The following is a 17,753-nucleotide window of genomic DNA, read 5'->3' as shown; positions in this document are numbered from 1 at the left end:
CAAAGATGGAGAAGACAGTGGGATCAAGGAAGAGCTAGGATTGGTGTCTGAGACCCATAGTTGCTGCAGGACTTTATAAAAGTCCTTAAAAGTTCAGTGGTGAGCTGTCCATGTGCTTAGAGCACTGCATCCCTCAGGCTCATTCCTTGGCTTTTCTTCAAGACACACACTCCTTTGTTTCCACAGCGACTTCTATGCCAGTGAATCACACATCTGTCTCTACACCTCACTTATAAGATTCACCCAGTTAGACTTTCAGAGTGAAAAGCAGCTTTTATTTCTGCCTATAGAGACATTGGGGTTTCCAGTGCATAGAGGTAAGTCATACTAGATATACACAATCTCATTCTTCACTTCAGTTTGATCTGACATCACACATAGATCAGACTTTTGCAGTGGTTTTATTCTTACATCCAAGTTCCACCTTGCTTTTCACTTTTCCCTTCATTATAAGACAGAAACTTCTTTTCCAGATCCTTATATTATTAAGGCAATAAAGTCCTTTCTGCCTCAGTTCTATAGACCTCGCCCTCCACATTTGGCTGATCTCTACTTGGACTGACTTTCTTGGTGGTGATTCTCTTCAAGGGCTCTGCTCGCAGACACCTCCCTGTCCAGGCTCCTATTCTTGGGTCCACAGTCCCCTTTCACTCTCCTTAGCTGCTTCTTAATCTGAAGCCGTGTCTAGCTGTCTTGCCTCTCTCAGGTGATGCTTGCTGCTCACGCTGCTCACTACAGCTTCATCCCACTAATCAAATCATCTGTCTAATCCACCATCTCTCTAAAAGGCTTCCCTTTTTCTCCAGTTGCCCTCTCACCATAAGATGTGCTTGATTGTGTAGGCCAGTGGATAACTGCAATACTCTGGTTTCCTGCGACATATACAATTAGATACCTTGTAAAATGTGTTTGATGATGTTGATCAGCTCAGTATTGTGCTGAAGGCAGCAGCTGGGAAAGTAAAGCGTGCCTGGAAGGGTGGGGCCCACAGAGCAGTGCGGTTAGTCTCCTGAATGCCCTCCCACACCCTGGGCTGCCCAGAATGTCAAGGAAGAGCCCTCTGCTCTCTTCCTTTCTCTATACTTCTCTTGCAGCTCATGTTAGCCCCGGATTTTCACCTCCCTTAGTCTACAGCTCCCCTTGCTTTCTTTTTCTAATAAAATAAGAAACCCAAAATGGATTTTCAGAACTTTCTTCCTCCATATAGGAAGGACTAGATTCAAAACACATGGAACTGAACCCTGGATCAGTTCCTTTTCTCCCACTTCACTGCTTAGCTGTCGCAGTTATTCATCTTCACTGAATAAAATCTTAGCTCATATTTTAGTTATATTTTTTAGAAAATGGCACCTTATATACAAATGTGAAATATAAACCAAACAATAAGGATTAGGAAAAATAGAGTTACGTTACTCAGTAGTACCAAGTGGCACATTATAATGGAAGATGAGCATACTTCTACTCTGGGATTTGCTTTAATGCCTTCTTGACTCTTCTCAGGGGTGTCATCTACTTCATCTATACCAGCTCTGAACCATGTTCAGAGGGGAACCCAGGCAATAACAAACATTCATATTGACTAGACTGTTTATTGTTGTTGGTGGTTAAATTCTTTGTTCTCTGCTCCCCCACAATGCCCATCCTCCTTTTCCCTTCTTTCTCACTTGCTGAGGACTGCTAGGGAAATGGCATCAATTAAAGAGAGAGGGTTAGGGTTAGGGCTAGGGCTAGGGTGAGGGTTAGGGTTAGGGTTAAGATAAATAGCTCAGCCTTCCTGGCTTCAGCTATACCTGGAGAGCTGATAGATATACTTTTTGCACTGTGACCCAGGGACGTGAAGCCACACCAAGCAAACCATCTCCATTTGGTTCCCAACTTAAAATCATCATGTGTCTAAAACCTATTTGGTAAAGAAAGAAGAGCTGCATGAAATCATGACCATTGTAGATAACTATGTGAGATAAGAATTTGCTGTACTAAAAAGCTTATCCTAATTTACTGCCATCAGCATGTCATTCTTTACGGCAGTTGTTCTCAACCAGGAGTGATCTTGCTCCCAGAGGATTTTTAGCAATGTCTGGAGACATTTTTGGTTGTTATAGCTGTAGCGGTGCTACTAGTATCTATTGGATAGAGGTCAAGGGTGTTGCTAAACATCCTATAACACATAGGGCAGTCCCTTATGACAAAGAATTATCCAGTCTAAAATGTCAGTAGTTCCATGAAACCCTGCTTTAAGGGATGCCAGCTTCTATTGTGTAGTTTTATCTTACTTGTGTTCTCATAAGTTTTAACTATTTGTTACCAAAACCCAGAAGTGTCACGCACTTTTGACAGAATGCAGTCATGGCCAGCAATAGGTAGGAGCAATTATAGGGAATCACTATGTTCAGATGTCTTCCTTCTCAAGAATCCCGATGGGGTACTCAAGTGATGTCTAGGACCTGGCGACTGGTACCACAGGAGCTGCAGTGGGCCTCGTCTGGACTTTTCCAAATGCGAGGTCTCCTTGGGCTACCCTGTGCATTCTGACATGACACTGAAGTTGGTGTTAGTGTCTTGTGATCATTTCACTTAGCCCAGGGTAGTGCTGCCCCGTGCCTGTGCTCTCCCTAATCCAGACGGAGAATATAATTTTCAGAGGAAAAGAACCTTGACTCTCAAGCCACTATTAAAATGTTTGAAAGTAGGCTCTGGCTTTTGGTCCTAATTTTCTCCATAAATATAATATCTCCTCTGGATTCTTCTTCATTTTTCAAGGCTGTCCTTCTATATGTTGCCAAGATTCTACACAACAATCTCATTCTAGGACCTCATTTCTACCTCTCATCCTTTGGCCTTTGGTGTCCTCGAGGCTGTTGTGCTTAGCCTAGGTCTCTATTCTTTCGGGCTGTTTGGACTGTCTGGGCTTAGAGGCAGTGGGGCAACTAAAAAAAGCCCTGGACTTGGCTGTCAGGACAACCCCAGCTCCAGAAACTTCAAACTGTGCCCTTCACCCTGGGTGCCCTGGGAGGCATGTCAGTCCCCATCCCTACATTGCCTGCTCCATATCATTACAAGTGCTTATAAACTGAAAAGCTCTCCACAAAAGCACAGGCCTGTGCTGGTTATGGAATTTCACGGCTCTCTCATCTCATCTTCCAAATGGCCTCAAGTCACCTATTTAAAATACTTCACAGACTGATTTATTTTAGAAAAAGAGTGTGGGGTGAGGGAGGAAATAAGTTATCAGTATGGCACTATAGCAGTTATACAGCCATGGCTTAGGAAATTCTTCGGCCTTGTGCAGCTGCTCAGGTTTTGAAGGACATTGCATGTTCCAAAACACCCAGATAAGCACATTTGCAGTTTACAGAAGGAAGTCCTCAAAACCAAACTCTGTCGAACTTTCAGTAACCCTGAGTGGGAATCCAAGAAGGGTGGCTTCTGAGCCTTCAGTAGGTGTGTCTTCCTCTTGGTCTGGCATTAAAGGTGGTGACTAAAGTCTCTGAGGCCTGCTCACGGGGCTGACACATGCTGGTCAAAAGAATCGGGTCAGTCTTGTGTTCTATAACGTTGAAAGGACAGGACTTCAGGTGCTCAGACATGGAGGCAACTTCATTAAACTCCCAGCCCTTGATTTTGGAGAAGAGGCTGCTGAATTGCCAGATCTATGAGGAAAGAGAGAAGTTCCAAAGTAAACACTGGGGTGTTACCCTCAGGCCAGCTTTGTTTGAACAGTGTGGGGAAATGCCTTTCTGTTCTTAGATTCCTGAGAGTATTTAGTGGCCGCAGCATACATTTGTTAGTCCTTTCTCCAGCATCCAATTCCTAGTTCCCCCTTGCAACTGATAATCATCCCAGCCAGCCATGTGTTGTGTGGAAATGACTAACACCAACCTGCTTATTGACATATACCCTTCCCCCATCCCCCACCTCCCCAGGAACAGTGGTTAGTTCTAGAATAGACATATGGTTCAAATCAGGACAACCAGTGCCAATGAGACTCTACTCCAGAAACTTTGTTTGTGATACCAAGAAGCAGATTCTCTTTTCCCCTCTGTGCTTGAACTTGGAAGCTACAGTCTTAGGAGCTTCTGGCAGCCACCAGGGACCACGAAGGGAGAACTGTGTCTTAGAGTGGAGCCACAAGCGAGGAAGTAGAGATAAGAAATAGAGAGTAAAAAGGTCATTTGGGGGCATTTTGAGCTGCTAGATCAAGCCATACCTGAAGCCATCACCTTTGCACTCTTCAGTTATATGGGCCAATAAATTCCCTTTATTGTTTTTCATGTTAAGTTGGTTTTCTATTGCTTAAAACTAAAACTAAATTAGTATGTTAACTAATAAGAGTCTCAGTAGAACAGAAACCTTAGGAGAAATCTAGAAGTCTGGCACTCAAATCCCTGTGGGCCTTTCCACCTAGGATGTGGTGGCAAAGCCACTAGTTTTAAAATCTGCCTATGAGGATAGGCATAATCTGATATCCTTCAACCTGATCATTTCACCCTCAGTTTCTTGTCATTGTTACTATATAAGAAAAGTGTATCCTGTGATCTTGGAACTATTTCCCTTTGTACTTTAAAAGGCCATTTTAATATAAGCATTCTTTAGCTCCAACTAAACTCTCTTTCTTCCTTTCTGCAAGGAAATTAGTTTGTCCCAAATGATATTTAAGAGTGGTCAGCAATCACTGAATTGGGAAAAAATGTGAGCCAAAAAATAATGAAATTTCTAGTATGTAACTTAAATTATTTGCATTTGATTTTACAGAGGAAGATATTAGGTAGTTCTAAATGATACATTGTATCTTGGCAATACAATTCCCAAAGGCAGGGTCTTAGTCTTATTCACGTTTATGCCTAACACATGGTTGGTTGGCAGTCATTACCTAACACATGGATTGCAGGCATGGATTCAAGCATGAATTCATGAGGGAGAGTCTGATAATTATTTTTTGAAGAAGACTGCTCAGGGAATAAATAATAGAAAATATGCAAGATGTTTTAGACATAATAAAAATAGATGTAAGCATCTCCTAACTCCCCAATACCAGTTTGCATATACCCACATACTGGGAAGAGACTCAACAGTGAGATTTTGGAATTATTGACCTAAATGGGCATCATAAATTTGTGTTTCACATTACCAATATATGTACCATAAGAAAGGATGCTATGGTGCTATGGCACCTTGGATATGACGAATTGGGAGTTTCACTTCTATAGAGTACAAGCCAATAGAACTTATACAGTTAAGCAAGCCTAACCTGATTGGGAAAAGGGGATGAGGTTTTTCCAAAGGGAAAGATTCTTTGATCTATACAGCAGAGTTTTTAAAAAAAAATTAAATAAGCATTTGAACCAGGGGAAATCAGTGGACCAAATTATTTTAGAATTTCAAAATGAATTCAACAGGGGCAAAACTTGTTTGTAAATAAATTAGTTGACAGAGGGCTGAGGAGAATTTGTTGGCATATTGTATCAGTTGGAGTCCAGGCAGAAAACAGATGGCACACTCAAACTGGGTAATCTGAAGAGAATTTTATAAAGGAATGATATACAAATGTGTGGGCAGGGTATAGAAAACCCAGGCTAGTAACAATCTAGAGTGTTACTACCCTGGGCCTGAAAGGGAGGAAGGAAGTCAATGGAACCCAGAATCGGTAACCTATCAGATATCAGGTACAGTTGGAGGGACATGGCCAGTGCAAAATGTCATGGAGGGGAGAATGCATGCAGGAAGGAAGCCAGAAGAATAGCCATGTCAACCTCACTCTTCTCCCTCCTGACCATCTCCTGCTGATACACTCCCGTTAGATTAGCCCAACTGGAAGCTGGAGGGCAGGGGAGCTGGTTAAGCTAGTCTGTAAAGATCAGCCTCCTGGGGGACAGATCACGATGGAGAATGGATCGTGTGAGCAAACGGAAGACATGCAGGACACATACATAAATAGGCATTACCATTTGTATTGCCATTTTTATATTTATGGGTCTGTCTCCTCTACTATGCTGACCTCCTTGAGTTCATAGACTTGTGTTTTATTCCCGGTAACCTAGTACAATCTCAGTGCCTAGCACACGGCTTGGTGCACAGAAGGCCCTTAGTAAATACTTATTGAATGAATGAATAAGTGAATGACTATTTACTTGCCTTTCTGTGAACTCTCCACGAGGTGCCTCCATGGGAATACCTCTTCTTCTTCCACTGCAGGAGGACCATCCCTCTCTCTTGTAACAAAGTGGCACAGATATTCCTCGTCAGCACGGACACCTGGGAGAGCTGGGCTAGGCTGATGCTGTCTAAGAACCCAGCAATGTACTGCAAAACCTCCAGGGGCAGGCTGGTTAGAGAATTCTGGGTTTTTCCTTCACGGCCTGAGAGATGGTTGTTCCCTCCCTCACTCAGCTCTGAAGCAACCTCCGGCTTGATGGCAAAGGTCTTGAGCTCCTGACTATAGATTACTTTTGCCTTTTTCCCTGGGGGACAGAAATGGTTTTGAATAAAGGTACATCCCAAGTAGGCAAGGGGGCATCGGTGCTGGAACCAACCATTGAGACATGACTGAATGTCTGTGTGGACATTCTTGAAATGTAGGGGAAATTCATCCCTCCTGAAGAATTTGTTGCAAGTGAAAGTAAAGGCAGAACTGCTCTTGTTGTGTCTCCTGGTCACACACTCACTGTGGAGCTCCATATGGAGCCCATTCAGATTAGCAGTGGTTAGAAGGTCAGCCAGCACCGTCCTGGAGGAAAATTGTTCTGGCTCAAAACTGTATGTCTGTGTAGCAAAATCCATGAACAGCCCATCAATGCTCCTGGACTCAGAGATGACATGACCTTTGAGTTCTCTTTCCAGAGCACACAGCAGGGTGGTCTTGATGAGATCTGATTTGGGGAGGTCCTCCACAGTGATCCCTAAATCCAAAGTATCTACTGCCTTGTGTTCACTTGGCCTACTACTCAACAAGGTGTCTCTGAGGTGAGCCCGCTTCCCACAGTAGCTCATGGGAACTTTGAAGGTATAAACAGTCTTCACTTCCTGAGCCTCGAGTTTGCCATAAACAAAGTCTCTCTCTTTAGGTGTACAAGCAGGCATCTGACCAAAGTGAATAAGCATCCTCCCATTGTGCACCAGGTACATATTATAGTCCTTTGCATCCATGGCTGTTTTCAGTCTTTCCAGAACACCATCCTGCCAAGGGGCAAGCCCTGACTTTTCTATGGCTTCATGAAAGTCCTGCTGCTTCTGGTCTTCCTGTGTTTCCTTCCCTTTGGCAGCGCTCTTTTCTACCATGTTGTTGCTGCTGGAAATCTGTTCTTTCTCTGGGCCATCCCTGCTCTTGCTCTCACTGCTCACTGATGAGCTCGTTAAAGCAGACGCCGCATGCTCTTTGCTGAACATATTTTCCCACTTGTCAAACTTGGCTAGGTCCATCCCTTCTTTGGTTTTGGCTAATACCTCTCGTTCTTCTTGACTCAGCTCTGCCACCTCTCCATTGGTGGTTGACAGAGAGCCGCTTGTTACCAAACCAGCATCTGCCCCACCCACCGCTCCTTCCATTTCCTTCCAACTGGCTTCACCATTCATGGTAGGTTCCTCTTCCATGGATTCTCTAGTTTCTGGGAAAAGTTCTACCATTTTCAGAGATCTAAAGAGGACCTTCTGGTCTTGGAGGGCCAGGGCTGTGTCCAAGCACTCCTCATTGGGGGTCTCTTTCATGATGTTCTCGTGAAGGGCTGTTTCAGAGTCCATGTTTGGCCAGCGGTTCCACTCCATGGAGCAGCAGACCACGCTGGCGGGGCACACTTGCAGGTGCTTGGCCAGCTTGTGACGGGAAATGGAAAGGGGGCAGCCATATTCGGAGTTGAGGCACGGAACCTGCTCTAAAGGGCACAGGAGCTCGTGCTCTGCCTCTTTGCACATGTGGAAGGTAGCACCGCAGGACAGGTGGCAGTTTATCACCAGGCAGGAGACACCAGGCTCCATAGGCATGTGGCAGTGACGGTTGAAGCATCTGTCACAGTGCCTGTGCTGCCCTGGTGGAGGCCTGCACGCCCTACGCTGGAGACACCAAAGGCAAGGGGAAAGAGAAAACAAATGACTGTTGGAAGAGAAGCTCTATGCGTGTCTGTGAGTGTTTAAGTTTTAATTGACTTATTTCCTGTTTATTCATGTTTATTGTAGGAATCTTGAAAAATATAGAAAATCATAAGAAGAAAGCAAAAATACTCATAATCCCACACAACCTAGAAATAACAGCTATCAATACTCTTCTCTTTATTTCCCAATAGTTTATTCTATGTATTAGCTGTGTTGAGAATAGAAAAAAAACAAAGGTGAAAGTAATGGGCTACAAGGGTGACAATTGCTATTTTTGAGTTGTGGGTTGTGGAGGATTTATATGACACAGTTAATACTATGAATACAATTTTGCATTCTGCTTTAACTTGCTATTATGACATGTCTAGGCTGTTTTATTAATTTTTCTTTGCAAACTTTCTTCATAATGGCAGTGTAACATTCCAGAATGAGTGTTCTGTCATTCATTTAACCAACTACCACTAGGGGGTATGCTGGGAGGACATGGGGCATGTCTGATTTTGTTCACATCTTGGTCCCCAGCACCTGTCACAGGGCCTGGACCATTGTAAGCACTCAGTAATATTTGCTGAATGAAGGAATTGTTAGCCATTTAGGTTATACCTGGATTTTTTGCTTTTTCATATGTAAAGTTTTACTAAAAATCTTTGCTCACAGATCTTTCTCAGGTCTATGATTTCCCCCTATTCTGTGTTGGTTTCTTCTAGGTTCTGCTCTAGCGTCTATGGTTCGGCCAATATATATCATCAGACCAAAAGGATAAATCTGCCAGATGCTTGGGCTACAGGCTAAATGAAGCCAGACCTGGACCTGTGAAAGGTAAATTTCCAATAAGCACCTGGTACTTACCATAGCTTCCAAATTTCTTCTTGCTTTGTAACTCTAGGGGAAAATATAAATATACAAATATGAATGATTAGTAAGAAAAGTATTTTATCTGTTTTAAAAGGGGCCGAAGAGACTTCATGTATTCTTCCACCACCCTGGAGGTAAGTGTCCTGGCCCACATTTTGCAGTCAAATATACTCTACCTAGATACAACAATTGTTAACATTTTGCCCCTTTCACTTTCTCTCTCTCTCAACACACACACACACACACACACACACACACACATTTTTTGCCAAACCACTTGAAGATAAGTTGCTGATGTCATGACACTTCATCTGTAAGTACTTCAGCATGTATTTTCTAAGAATAAAGACATTTTTTTGTAACTACAGTAACATTATCTCACCTAAGAAAACTAAAAATAATTTTCTAATATCATGTAACATGCTGTCTATATTCAAATTTTCCCAATTATCTCCAAAATATCTTCCATACTTTTTAAAAAACAACTCAGTTTTGAACTGAGGATCCCTTTAAGGTTAATTTATTACATTTGTTTGTTAAATCTTTTTAGCCTCTTTTCCTCTGGAAAATCCCCCTCAACTTTTCTTTTTTAGAAGAGACAGCCTTAAATCTCAAGGAAATTGTATGCTAGTTCATTCATGTATTCATTTGTTCATCCATTCATTCAACAAACATTTTTGATTACCTACTATGTACCAGTAAGTGAGCATAAGGGTCACCCGGACTGCTTGTTAAAGTGGCTTTAAACACTATTGTTCATTAGAATCAGCTGTGATTCTTGTTAAATGTATAGATCCCCACTGTTCAATATGGTAGCCACATGTGGCTATTTAAATTTAAATTAATCAAAATGAACTAGAATTAATAATTCAGTTCCTCAAGTCATATTAGCTACACTTCAAGTGTTCAGTAGCTACTCTATTGGACAACACTGCTATAGATGCTGGCTGCACCCCTGACCTGAGCGAAGGGTGCCTGGAATTTACATTCTTAACACATTCCCCATCTGACTCATGCACTATAAGTGTGGAAGAGGGATCACGCCAGAATCCCTCTTAGGCTATAGAGGGATACCTCATACCCTAATAGTCAGCCTGACCATCAGTAGCTTCAGGGTTAACTAGAAGATTAATCAGACAGAGAGGGAGCTGAGCAGAGTGGAAAAGCTGTGAGGGTAGGACTGAGATGGAGCAGAATAGGATCAGGCAAAGAGCACATCTTTTGGATGCAAGAGTCTAGCTACTTGATCTTTTAACATACAATTGAACATTCAGGTAGGCTCCTGCCATATTCCAGATCACTCCTGGGGGGAAAAGCCCATTATGGACTTATAGAAATTCATAAATATTAGGCTCAAGCATCTAGAATTATTTGGTACTCAGTAAGGAACCATTTACCATTGTAATTGGGGTGTTAACCAGTAGTAGTGGAAGAATGGAGTGGAAAGACCTAGCGTTAGAAACTGCTATGTAGAGAACATGACGGAGGCTGAGATTGTGAGACTGATGACAATAGAAACAGGCAAGATGGGACAGACAGGAGACATTACAAGGGAGGATCAACTAACATTTTTGCTTCTGGCTGGAGATGGGGGAAGAAGAAGAGTCAAAGGTGGTGCCAAGAAGGTGAACTAAGAAGAGAGAATGTTGGGTGTAATTCTGAGAAAAATAGAGGTCTAAGAAGGGAACTGTTTTGGGAAGAAAAATGGGTCCAGCAAGTGTAATACAAGTTGCTTTAGGTGATGACAGATCATGTGGGTGGGAAGATGAGGGGTTAGAATGTAGAGGTTCAGACTTGAGAATTATCCACTTAAAAGTAAGAGGAAGCCATAACTGGGGAAGTGAGAACACAGAATAGAAATCTGAGCCATGAAGTACAAGGCTAAGTATGACCACTTTGGGGACAATAAGAAGAAGCAGAGCCAGAGAAGGAGAGACCAGTGAGCTAAGAGAGTCAGGACTATTGTTGCTAGATGTAAAGGAAAGGGTGAGTGATGGCCTCCAATGCTGCTGTGAGGTTAAGAACAGGGATGACAATGCCACTGCTCATGGCAGGTCCCCAAAGAGCTCTTGCCAGAGCATTTGCATTTCAGCTGTGAGGTGGGACCCTTGGCCATTCAAAATCTAGCATTTGTTTGGAGTAGAGGAGAAAGCTATTAAGCACACACTCCAATGCTGGCAGGGCCTGTGCCCTGGCTGGGAGAACGTGATCATCTGCTTTCTATTCATAATAGACATTCATCAAGAATGGACTCTGAATGACTCAGGGTCCCCTGTTGGTTTCTAGATGGGGAAGAAGAGGCAGATCACAAATGGAGTAAGGTTATGTGAAAAAAGCTAATAGCACCAGGAATATCCAACTTCGTATTTGCCAACCGGGTTCTGTCACAAAGTTGAGCCCAGTTTCCAGCAAGGGCAAAGCAGCTCTGGCTAGTTCTGTGCACTCAATGTATGTAGTGAGAACTCTGCCCCTATCAGCAGGCATGTGTCTGGCTGGAGGGACAATAGTGATGAACTCTAAGCCCAATCATTTCTTTTTCTCCCCCTTCTTCCTCTTCCTCTTCCTCTCCTTCTCCTTCTTCTCCTTCTTCTTTTTTTAATTGAAGAATAGTTGATTTACAATGTTGTGTTAGTTTCAGGTGTACAGCAAAGTGATTCAGTTATATATACATCTATATCAATTTTTTAAGATTATTTTCCCTTATAGATTATTACAAAATATTGAGTATAATTCCCTGTGGTACACAGTAGGTCCTTGTTGCCAATCATTTCTTATCCTTCAGCATTATAAAGATGGTTCTTAGCAACAGCGTTATTGAAGCTGGGAACATTTGTGGTGGAGTCTTATTGCTCTCCATCTCTTTGAGGTTATTTGAAAATACTCCTTTAAGAGAAAAGAAAAGCAATGAAGGCAGGCAACAAGGATACTGTTGCTTTATGTTGCTATTTAAGGATCTTCTGCCAGGCTCTGGAGCTACCCCAGATGAGTGACTTTGAGAGAAGGCATGTGCTGAGCAGAAAGACACTGAGTGGAGATGACTTTTTGGAGACATTTGTCAGTGGAGGAAAGGAGAAAGACAAATATAGCCTAAGGGCATAAAAAATCACATCTGAACCTTTTGTTGTATATCTGGGGGAAATCTTTCCCACTGAGATAAAGGACAATCCAAAATTGTTGATAGTCTAATTATTGCTGGAGAAACAGGGTAACCAATCATCCTGGTTTGCCTCGGTCTCTCCTGGTTTGAGCACTGAAAGTCCCAGGTCCCAGGAAACCTCTTATTCCCAGGCAAACTTAGACAGCTGATTGGTCACCTTAAGTTGGAGTCAGCTGCTGTTGCCTCAATTTAATCAAATTAGATTTATCATTGGTTGTCTTGTGACATGAGATGCCCTGTTCTCCCAATTTCTGTTCCTGTGCAGTGACTGGATTCTTATCCTCCATGGGGTCTGTCTGAGTTTCCTAGATGGAGTGATTTCTCCATTTTGGATGTCATAGTGGAAGAGAAATAAAATATTAGTGCTTAACATGTGCATTTACATAACATCTCATTTAATCCTCACAATAATAATGAGAGGTGGGCATTACCATCTCCAGTTTACTGATAAGGACACTGAGGCACAAAGAAGCCTAAGTTTGTCTGGCTTCAAACTCTACTGTCTGCTACATAACACTGTGTCCATCAGAGACCCATAGAGACATTTGTGGTCCATCTCCATGATTTGGGGAGAATGCAAGCCCATGGCTGGAGTCTGTAAGGGGAAAGCCTTTTTTTCCCCCAGTTGGGGCACAGAAAGGCGTCTACCTGTATAATCTTTCCAAATTGTAGAGAAGCTGGATGCTTCACATTAGGAAGATCCTCCATGCCTATGATGATTTTTTTTTCTTTTTTGGTCCTCCTCTGGACTACAACCCATACTGTGCCCTTCTGAATAGAGGAAACAAGAAGACTGCGCAGGTTCCATGCCTTTGCATTTCAGGGAATACAAATGTGGCAGGGAAGATTTTTAAGGTTAAAAATCTGCACTATAGAGACTTCCCTGGTGGCACAGTGGTTAAGAATCCTCCTGCCAATGCAGTGGACACGGGTTTGAGCCCTGGTCCAGGAAGATCCCACATGCCGCAGAGCGACTAAGCCCGTGCACCACAACTACTGAGCCTGTGCTCTAGGGCTCACGAGCCACAACTACTGAAGCCTGCGTGACTAGAGCCTGTGCTCTGCAACAAGAGAAGCCACCGCAATGAGAAGCCCGCGCACCGCTACGAAGAGTAGCCCCTGCTCGCCGCAGGTAGAGAAAGCCTGCCAGCAGCAATGAAGACCCAACACAGCCAAAAATAAATAAATTTATTTATTTAATAAATAAATAAATAAAAAGGAAGGTTTCAATTGAGACTTGTCTCCTCTCGCGACTGACTCTGGGTGTTGGTACAACCCGAGGGAAGTTGCTGTGATGGTGTGAGTGGTGAACGACCTGATGAAGGGCATAAACGGAACAGAAGTGCTGGGACCCATGGAATGTGTGTAGGCTGTGAAAGGAGCTCTGACTGGACTATCGGCAGAGGGTGGGAATGTCCCAGGAGGGGTACAGGAGTGACTTCTGAGGCCCTGAGAGTGAGTACAGCTAACAGGGCTCCCAGCACTCCATCAGCCCTCAGTGAAGGATTGGATTGGATGGAGTTGAACAGGACCCTGAAGAAGGCAGCATTTGAAACACCCGTGAGAGCAATTTGAGACCTTTAGGAGGAAGGGGTAATGATGTCAGATATATGCTGATTTGTGTTTTTTTGTTGTTGTTGTTTTGTTTTAAAGGAAGAAAAATAAATGTTTTCAACTTTATTTGGTTAATGTTGCCTTAACTGAATGGAAAAGACTCAGTGGACTCCAGTTATAACAGATACTCTGAATGCTGCCAGAATTGTTTGTAGGAGGTTACAACTTGTTCTCAACACTTACAGTCATAGAATCAGGAATCTGGCTCAGGTAGATAACCAGAAATCCTCTACTCTGGAGCTTCTCAAACTTCAGTGTGCATAGGAATCACCTGGGCAATCTTTTTTGAAATGCAGCTTCTGATCTGGTAGAACAAATGGTCTAGGAAAGAGTCTAGGTTAAACTCTTCATTTTTCACAAGAGAAACTGAGGCCCAGAGAAGTGATGTGTCTTGCTTATGCTCCCACAGTCTCTGACGCTACTCACATGCTTTTCTTTTTTCTACTTCACCTTGATAGTTTACTGAGAAATTCTGTAGAAACCACAGTGCCACACAGAGCTACCTGCATGACGACGGCCCAGGGCATACGGGCAGCTTAGATGGTACCAAGGGCAAAGCAGGACAAGGCCTGGAAGAATGAGGAAGAGGTGGTGACCAAGTGTCACTGGCCAACAAGGTCATGAGAAGGCATAAAGCAGGTATATTTAAATCACTGACTCAAGCAAAAGAGAATGCAATTAACAGAAAATAGTTTTAACATTCTTCACTATAAAGCTAGTAGGCAATCAGGGTTGGTGTCAGGGAGATATTTTTAGGCAAGGGGCCCTCCCAGCACCCCTCACATGATGCAGTGACTATTTTGCCTCCTCACGTGGCTAGCCCTGGCCATAATTATTTATTCCTGAGCTTTAACTTTAGTGGAAGTGACAAGGTCAAGAGTTAAAGGACAGAGATTAACTGTTAACCTATTAACCAGCCAATTAATCTGTTACTTTAATTATACATCGTTAATCTGTTTCCCTGCTATGGAGATACTTAATTCTATGGAAAGAAAATGTATAAAGTTAAATATTAAAGTAATCCCTTTCCATCTTGAGATTTTAACACAACCAGTTGGCCGAGGATAGTTCCCACATCTGGTCGCATAATCCTGGGCTTTCAGGCTATGATTTCAGCCTTTTCACTATACCCTAAAAATCATCCTCCCTCAAATCTATTCAGCCTCACCAGCTGCAGTTCTGTACCTACACTAGAAATCTCTCTACCTTTAAACTTTCTAGTTATTTAATTAGCTAGTTAATTCTCACATCTTGTACTTACATTATTAGTTTCAGTATTTTAAATCACTGTTTTGTATTGGCCAAGAAAGTGCAAACTAGATGGATTATTTAGGAGTAGCTCTGAGTCAGCTGGTCTGGTTGGTTACTGCTAGGAAAGTACCCGGTATACCCCTTGAAGACCTTTGTGCCATGGAAACTCTGACAAAATTAAATGAAGTTATGCAATTATACACAGTGCATTTGATTGTGCCTAGCAAACAGGCCTAATTATAACCCAGACACCTATAGCAGAGTTATGGGATGCATCTGGAGGTTACAGAGGCAGGCAAGAAGGAAACAGGAGTTAAGGTGTCTGGTGGTAGGTCTTCTTTTACTTGACATTGGTGGCTTTAGCCTGTACAGTGCAAAGTTCAGAGTGTACAGAATCCCTTTTGCTGCACAGGCCACTTCCTAGGATGTCCTTAGCTGAACTTTTAACTGTATAACACTAAAGCGAGGTCCAGAGGAAAACAGGAAAAGAAACACTGCTCCCTTATCCCTGCCAATTTGTTTGTGCATGCAACACTATGCTGTTATTCCCAAAGCTAGAAATAACCTATCTACACTTTAAAGTGTTTGACTCCTCAAGTATCATTAATCATTTTACTTTTGTCCCCCTGTATTTGCAAGTTTCAAATTTGTGATAATTTTTGGTTTGCATGTATATACCATTTTTCAACTTGTAAAATACTTTCACTTCTATTCCATAGATGCATTTGGATTCAAGAGAGCTGGGGAGGCGTGAGTCATGTTTAGGGAATATTGTTAAAGAAAAACAGGTCTTAAACTCTGCAGGCAGAATTTAAATAATATACGCAGTAAATACAACTGTGCTAAATTAACTGGTAGAGTGACACAGGTGATGGAATTTAAAGTACATGAGAATGACTTGCAGTTAACATAGAAAATGCTGATTGGGGAAAGATCACAACATTTGGACTTCAGAAAACAGAAATCCTGGGTTCTGGGCCTTCCGCCTATTTCCTCACCACCTCCTCCCCCCCCGCCATCCTGAACCACCATCAATACTGTGTAACCTTAGAGATAGCACATAACCAGTATGTGCTATCACTACGGTTGATTTTAGAAGAAAGAGCCTAAGCTGTTAGAAAGCAGGTCATCTCTTCCTGCTCTAAGATTTTAGATTCAAAGCAGGAGTTTACCTATGGCTGTGTCTCATTCTCAGCGCTAACCTTTTCACCCCCATATGTAACTTAATTTGCTTAACAACCCTCTTACTCAGAGCAAAAAGGTGATATGCCGCTCAGTCAGCCTCTGCCTCCATGTTCACCACTCTAAATTTCCCCTTGATGAACCTGCCCACGTTTGAAAAGCTTACCTTAATGGCATGGGCTGGGTCAGCATCTGCTGACTGTGTCCCTTGATGGTGAGCAAGTAGACTGCCGGAGGTGGCTCGGCGTGCATTGGCTGCAGCAGAGGACGGTTTCGTCGAGGAGGTAGGGAAAGGAGAAAAAACCTTCAACAGAAATAGTTCAAGTGTTTTGAAGTTAAAAATAAAACTATATCACAAGGGGCAATGTGACAGGCTCAGCTTACGATTTTTTCTTTCTCCTGTATTTGTCCACACTCCGTCTCTGTTGGAGTGGCAGTTAGCAGGGGAAGCCTGAAGGCAAGTGGGGTTTTATATCAATGGGTTTTCTTTCCCTTGAGGAAGAAGGAAAATCCTTGTAAGAAGGATCATTTCAAGGCCCGAGCAGCCTCTCAGAGTCCTGTGCATGTGGTTGGCAGATCCAGCTGTGCCCACAGTGGCTGGTGGAGCAGTCAGGACAGGCTGCTGCTCTAATTATAACAGTGCTTTTCACCTAAACCTATCATTGGCTGAGGCAGCAACTTGTGTAAGTGACATGTGGTCCTGTTTCTCCTATTTCTTGTCGTGACAAGTGGCTGTCCTCTCCTGGCCCTCTTCTTTCCCGGATGGTTGGGAAAGGAAGATTTTGTAATTCAGAAATCAGGCATAGAATAAGTCCAGTCTGAGAAAATTAGAGGTGGTAGGAGGCTTAGCTATCACTTAGTCCAACTCTCTCATTTTACAGATGAGAAGACGGAGAATAGAAAGTAAATTGTTCGCCTAGATCTTCCAGCACTACATTGAAAAACGTAGTGAGTGGTTGGGACTTCCGTGGTGGCGCCGTGGTTGAGAATCCACCTGCCAATGCAGGGGACATGGGTTCGAGCCCTGGTCCGGGAAGATCCGACATGCCGCGGAGCAACTAAGACCATGTACCACAACTACCGAGCCTGCACTCTAGGGCCCGCGAGCCACAACTATTGAGCCCACTTGCCACAACTACTGAAGCCCACGCGCCTAGGGCCCGAGCCCTGCAAAAAGAGAAGCCACCGCAATGAGAAGTCTGTGCACCACAACGAAGAGTAGCCCCTGCTCGCTGCAACTAGAGAAAGCCCGCGTGCAGCAACAAAGACCCAATGCAGCTAAATATAAACAAATAAATAAAGTAATTAATTTTAAAAAAAAGTAGTGAGTGGTCATCTCTAACTTGTTTTCTTTTTTTCTTTAACATCTTTATTGGAGTATAATTGCTTTACAATGGTGTGCTAGTTTCTGCTTTATAACAAAGTGAATCAGTTATACATATACATATGTTCCCATATCTCTTCCCTCTTGTGTCTCCCTCCCTCCCACCCTCCCTATCCTACCCCTCTAGGTGGTCACAAACCACCGAGCTGATCTCCCTGTGCTATGCGGCTGCTTCCCACTAGCTATCTATTTTACATTTAGTAGTGTATATATGTCCATATACTACTC

The 17,753-nt window shown here is 43.0% G+C and overlaps 1 protein-coding gene and 1 long non-coding RNA gene across 7 annotated transcripts; one reads left to right on the top strand and one right to left on the bottom strand.

Moving 5' to 3' along the window:
• Positions 1–899: 899 nt before the first annotated feature.
• Positions 900–17,001, bottom strand: FBXO40 (F-box protein 40). 3 transcript variants are annotated; one of them, XM_029214016.1, is made up of 5 exons: positions 16,526–17,001; positions 16,308–16,445; positions 8,932–8,964; positions 6,133–8,043; positions 900–3,650 (listed from the first exon to the last, which is right to left on the bottom strand). In XM_029214016.1, exons 3-5 carry the CDS (start codon positions 8,932–8,934, stop codon positions 3,435–3,437), a joined length of 2,130 nt encoding a protein of 709 aa, XP_029069849.1. In that variant the 5' UTR covers positions 8,935–8,964; positions 16,308–16,445; positions 16,526–17,001; the 3' UTR covers positions 900–3,434. The 3 variants fall into 3 exon arrangements, with proteins under 3 accessions (XP_029069849.1, XP_029069850.1, XP_029069848.1); XM_029214017.1 differs by having other exon boundaries at positions 16,308–16,396; XM_029214015.1 differs by having other exon boundaries at positions 16,308–17,001.
• On the top strand, positions 6,747–17,274 carry LOC114890500. Of its 4 annotated transcripts, XR_003792304.1 has the most exons (7): positions 6,747–6,960; positions 7,062–7,116; positions 7,462–7,570; positions 8,790–8,901; positions 9,032–9,071; positions 14,167–14,347; positions 17,023–17,274. It is a non-coding gene; the product is annotated as an uncharacterized LOC114890500 (long non-coding RNA). The 4 variants fall into 4 exon arrangements; XR_003792301.1 differs by lacking the exons at positions 14,167–14,347; positions 17,023–17,274 and adding an exon at positions 12,874–14,152; XR_003792303.1 differs by lacking the exons at positions 14,167–14,347; positions 17,023–17,274 and adding exons at positions 8,006–8,112; positions 12,874–14,152 and having other exon boundaries at positions 6,908–7,116.
• The last annotated feature ends 479 nt before the right edge of the window (positions 17,275–17,753 follow it).

Source organism: Monodon monoceros, unplaced genomic scaffold, assembly GCF_005190385.1.
Source record: "Monodon monoceros isolate NGI ecotype Baffin Bay Population unplaced genomic scaffold, NGI_Narwhal_1 Super_Scaffold_11, whole genome shotgun sequence".
Taxonomy (NCBI): domain Eukaryota; kingdom Metazoa; phylum Chordata; class Mammalia; order Artiodactyla; family Monodontidae; genus Monodon; species Monodon monoceros.
This window is presented reverse-complemented; position numbering and strand designations above follow the sequence as displayed.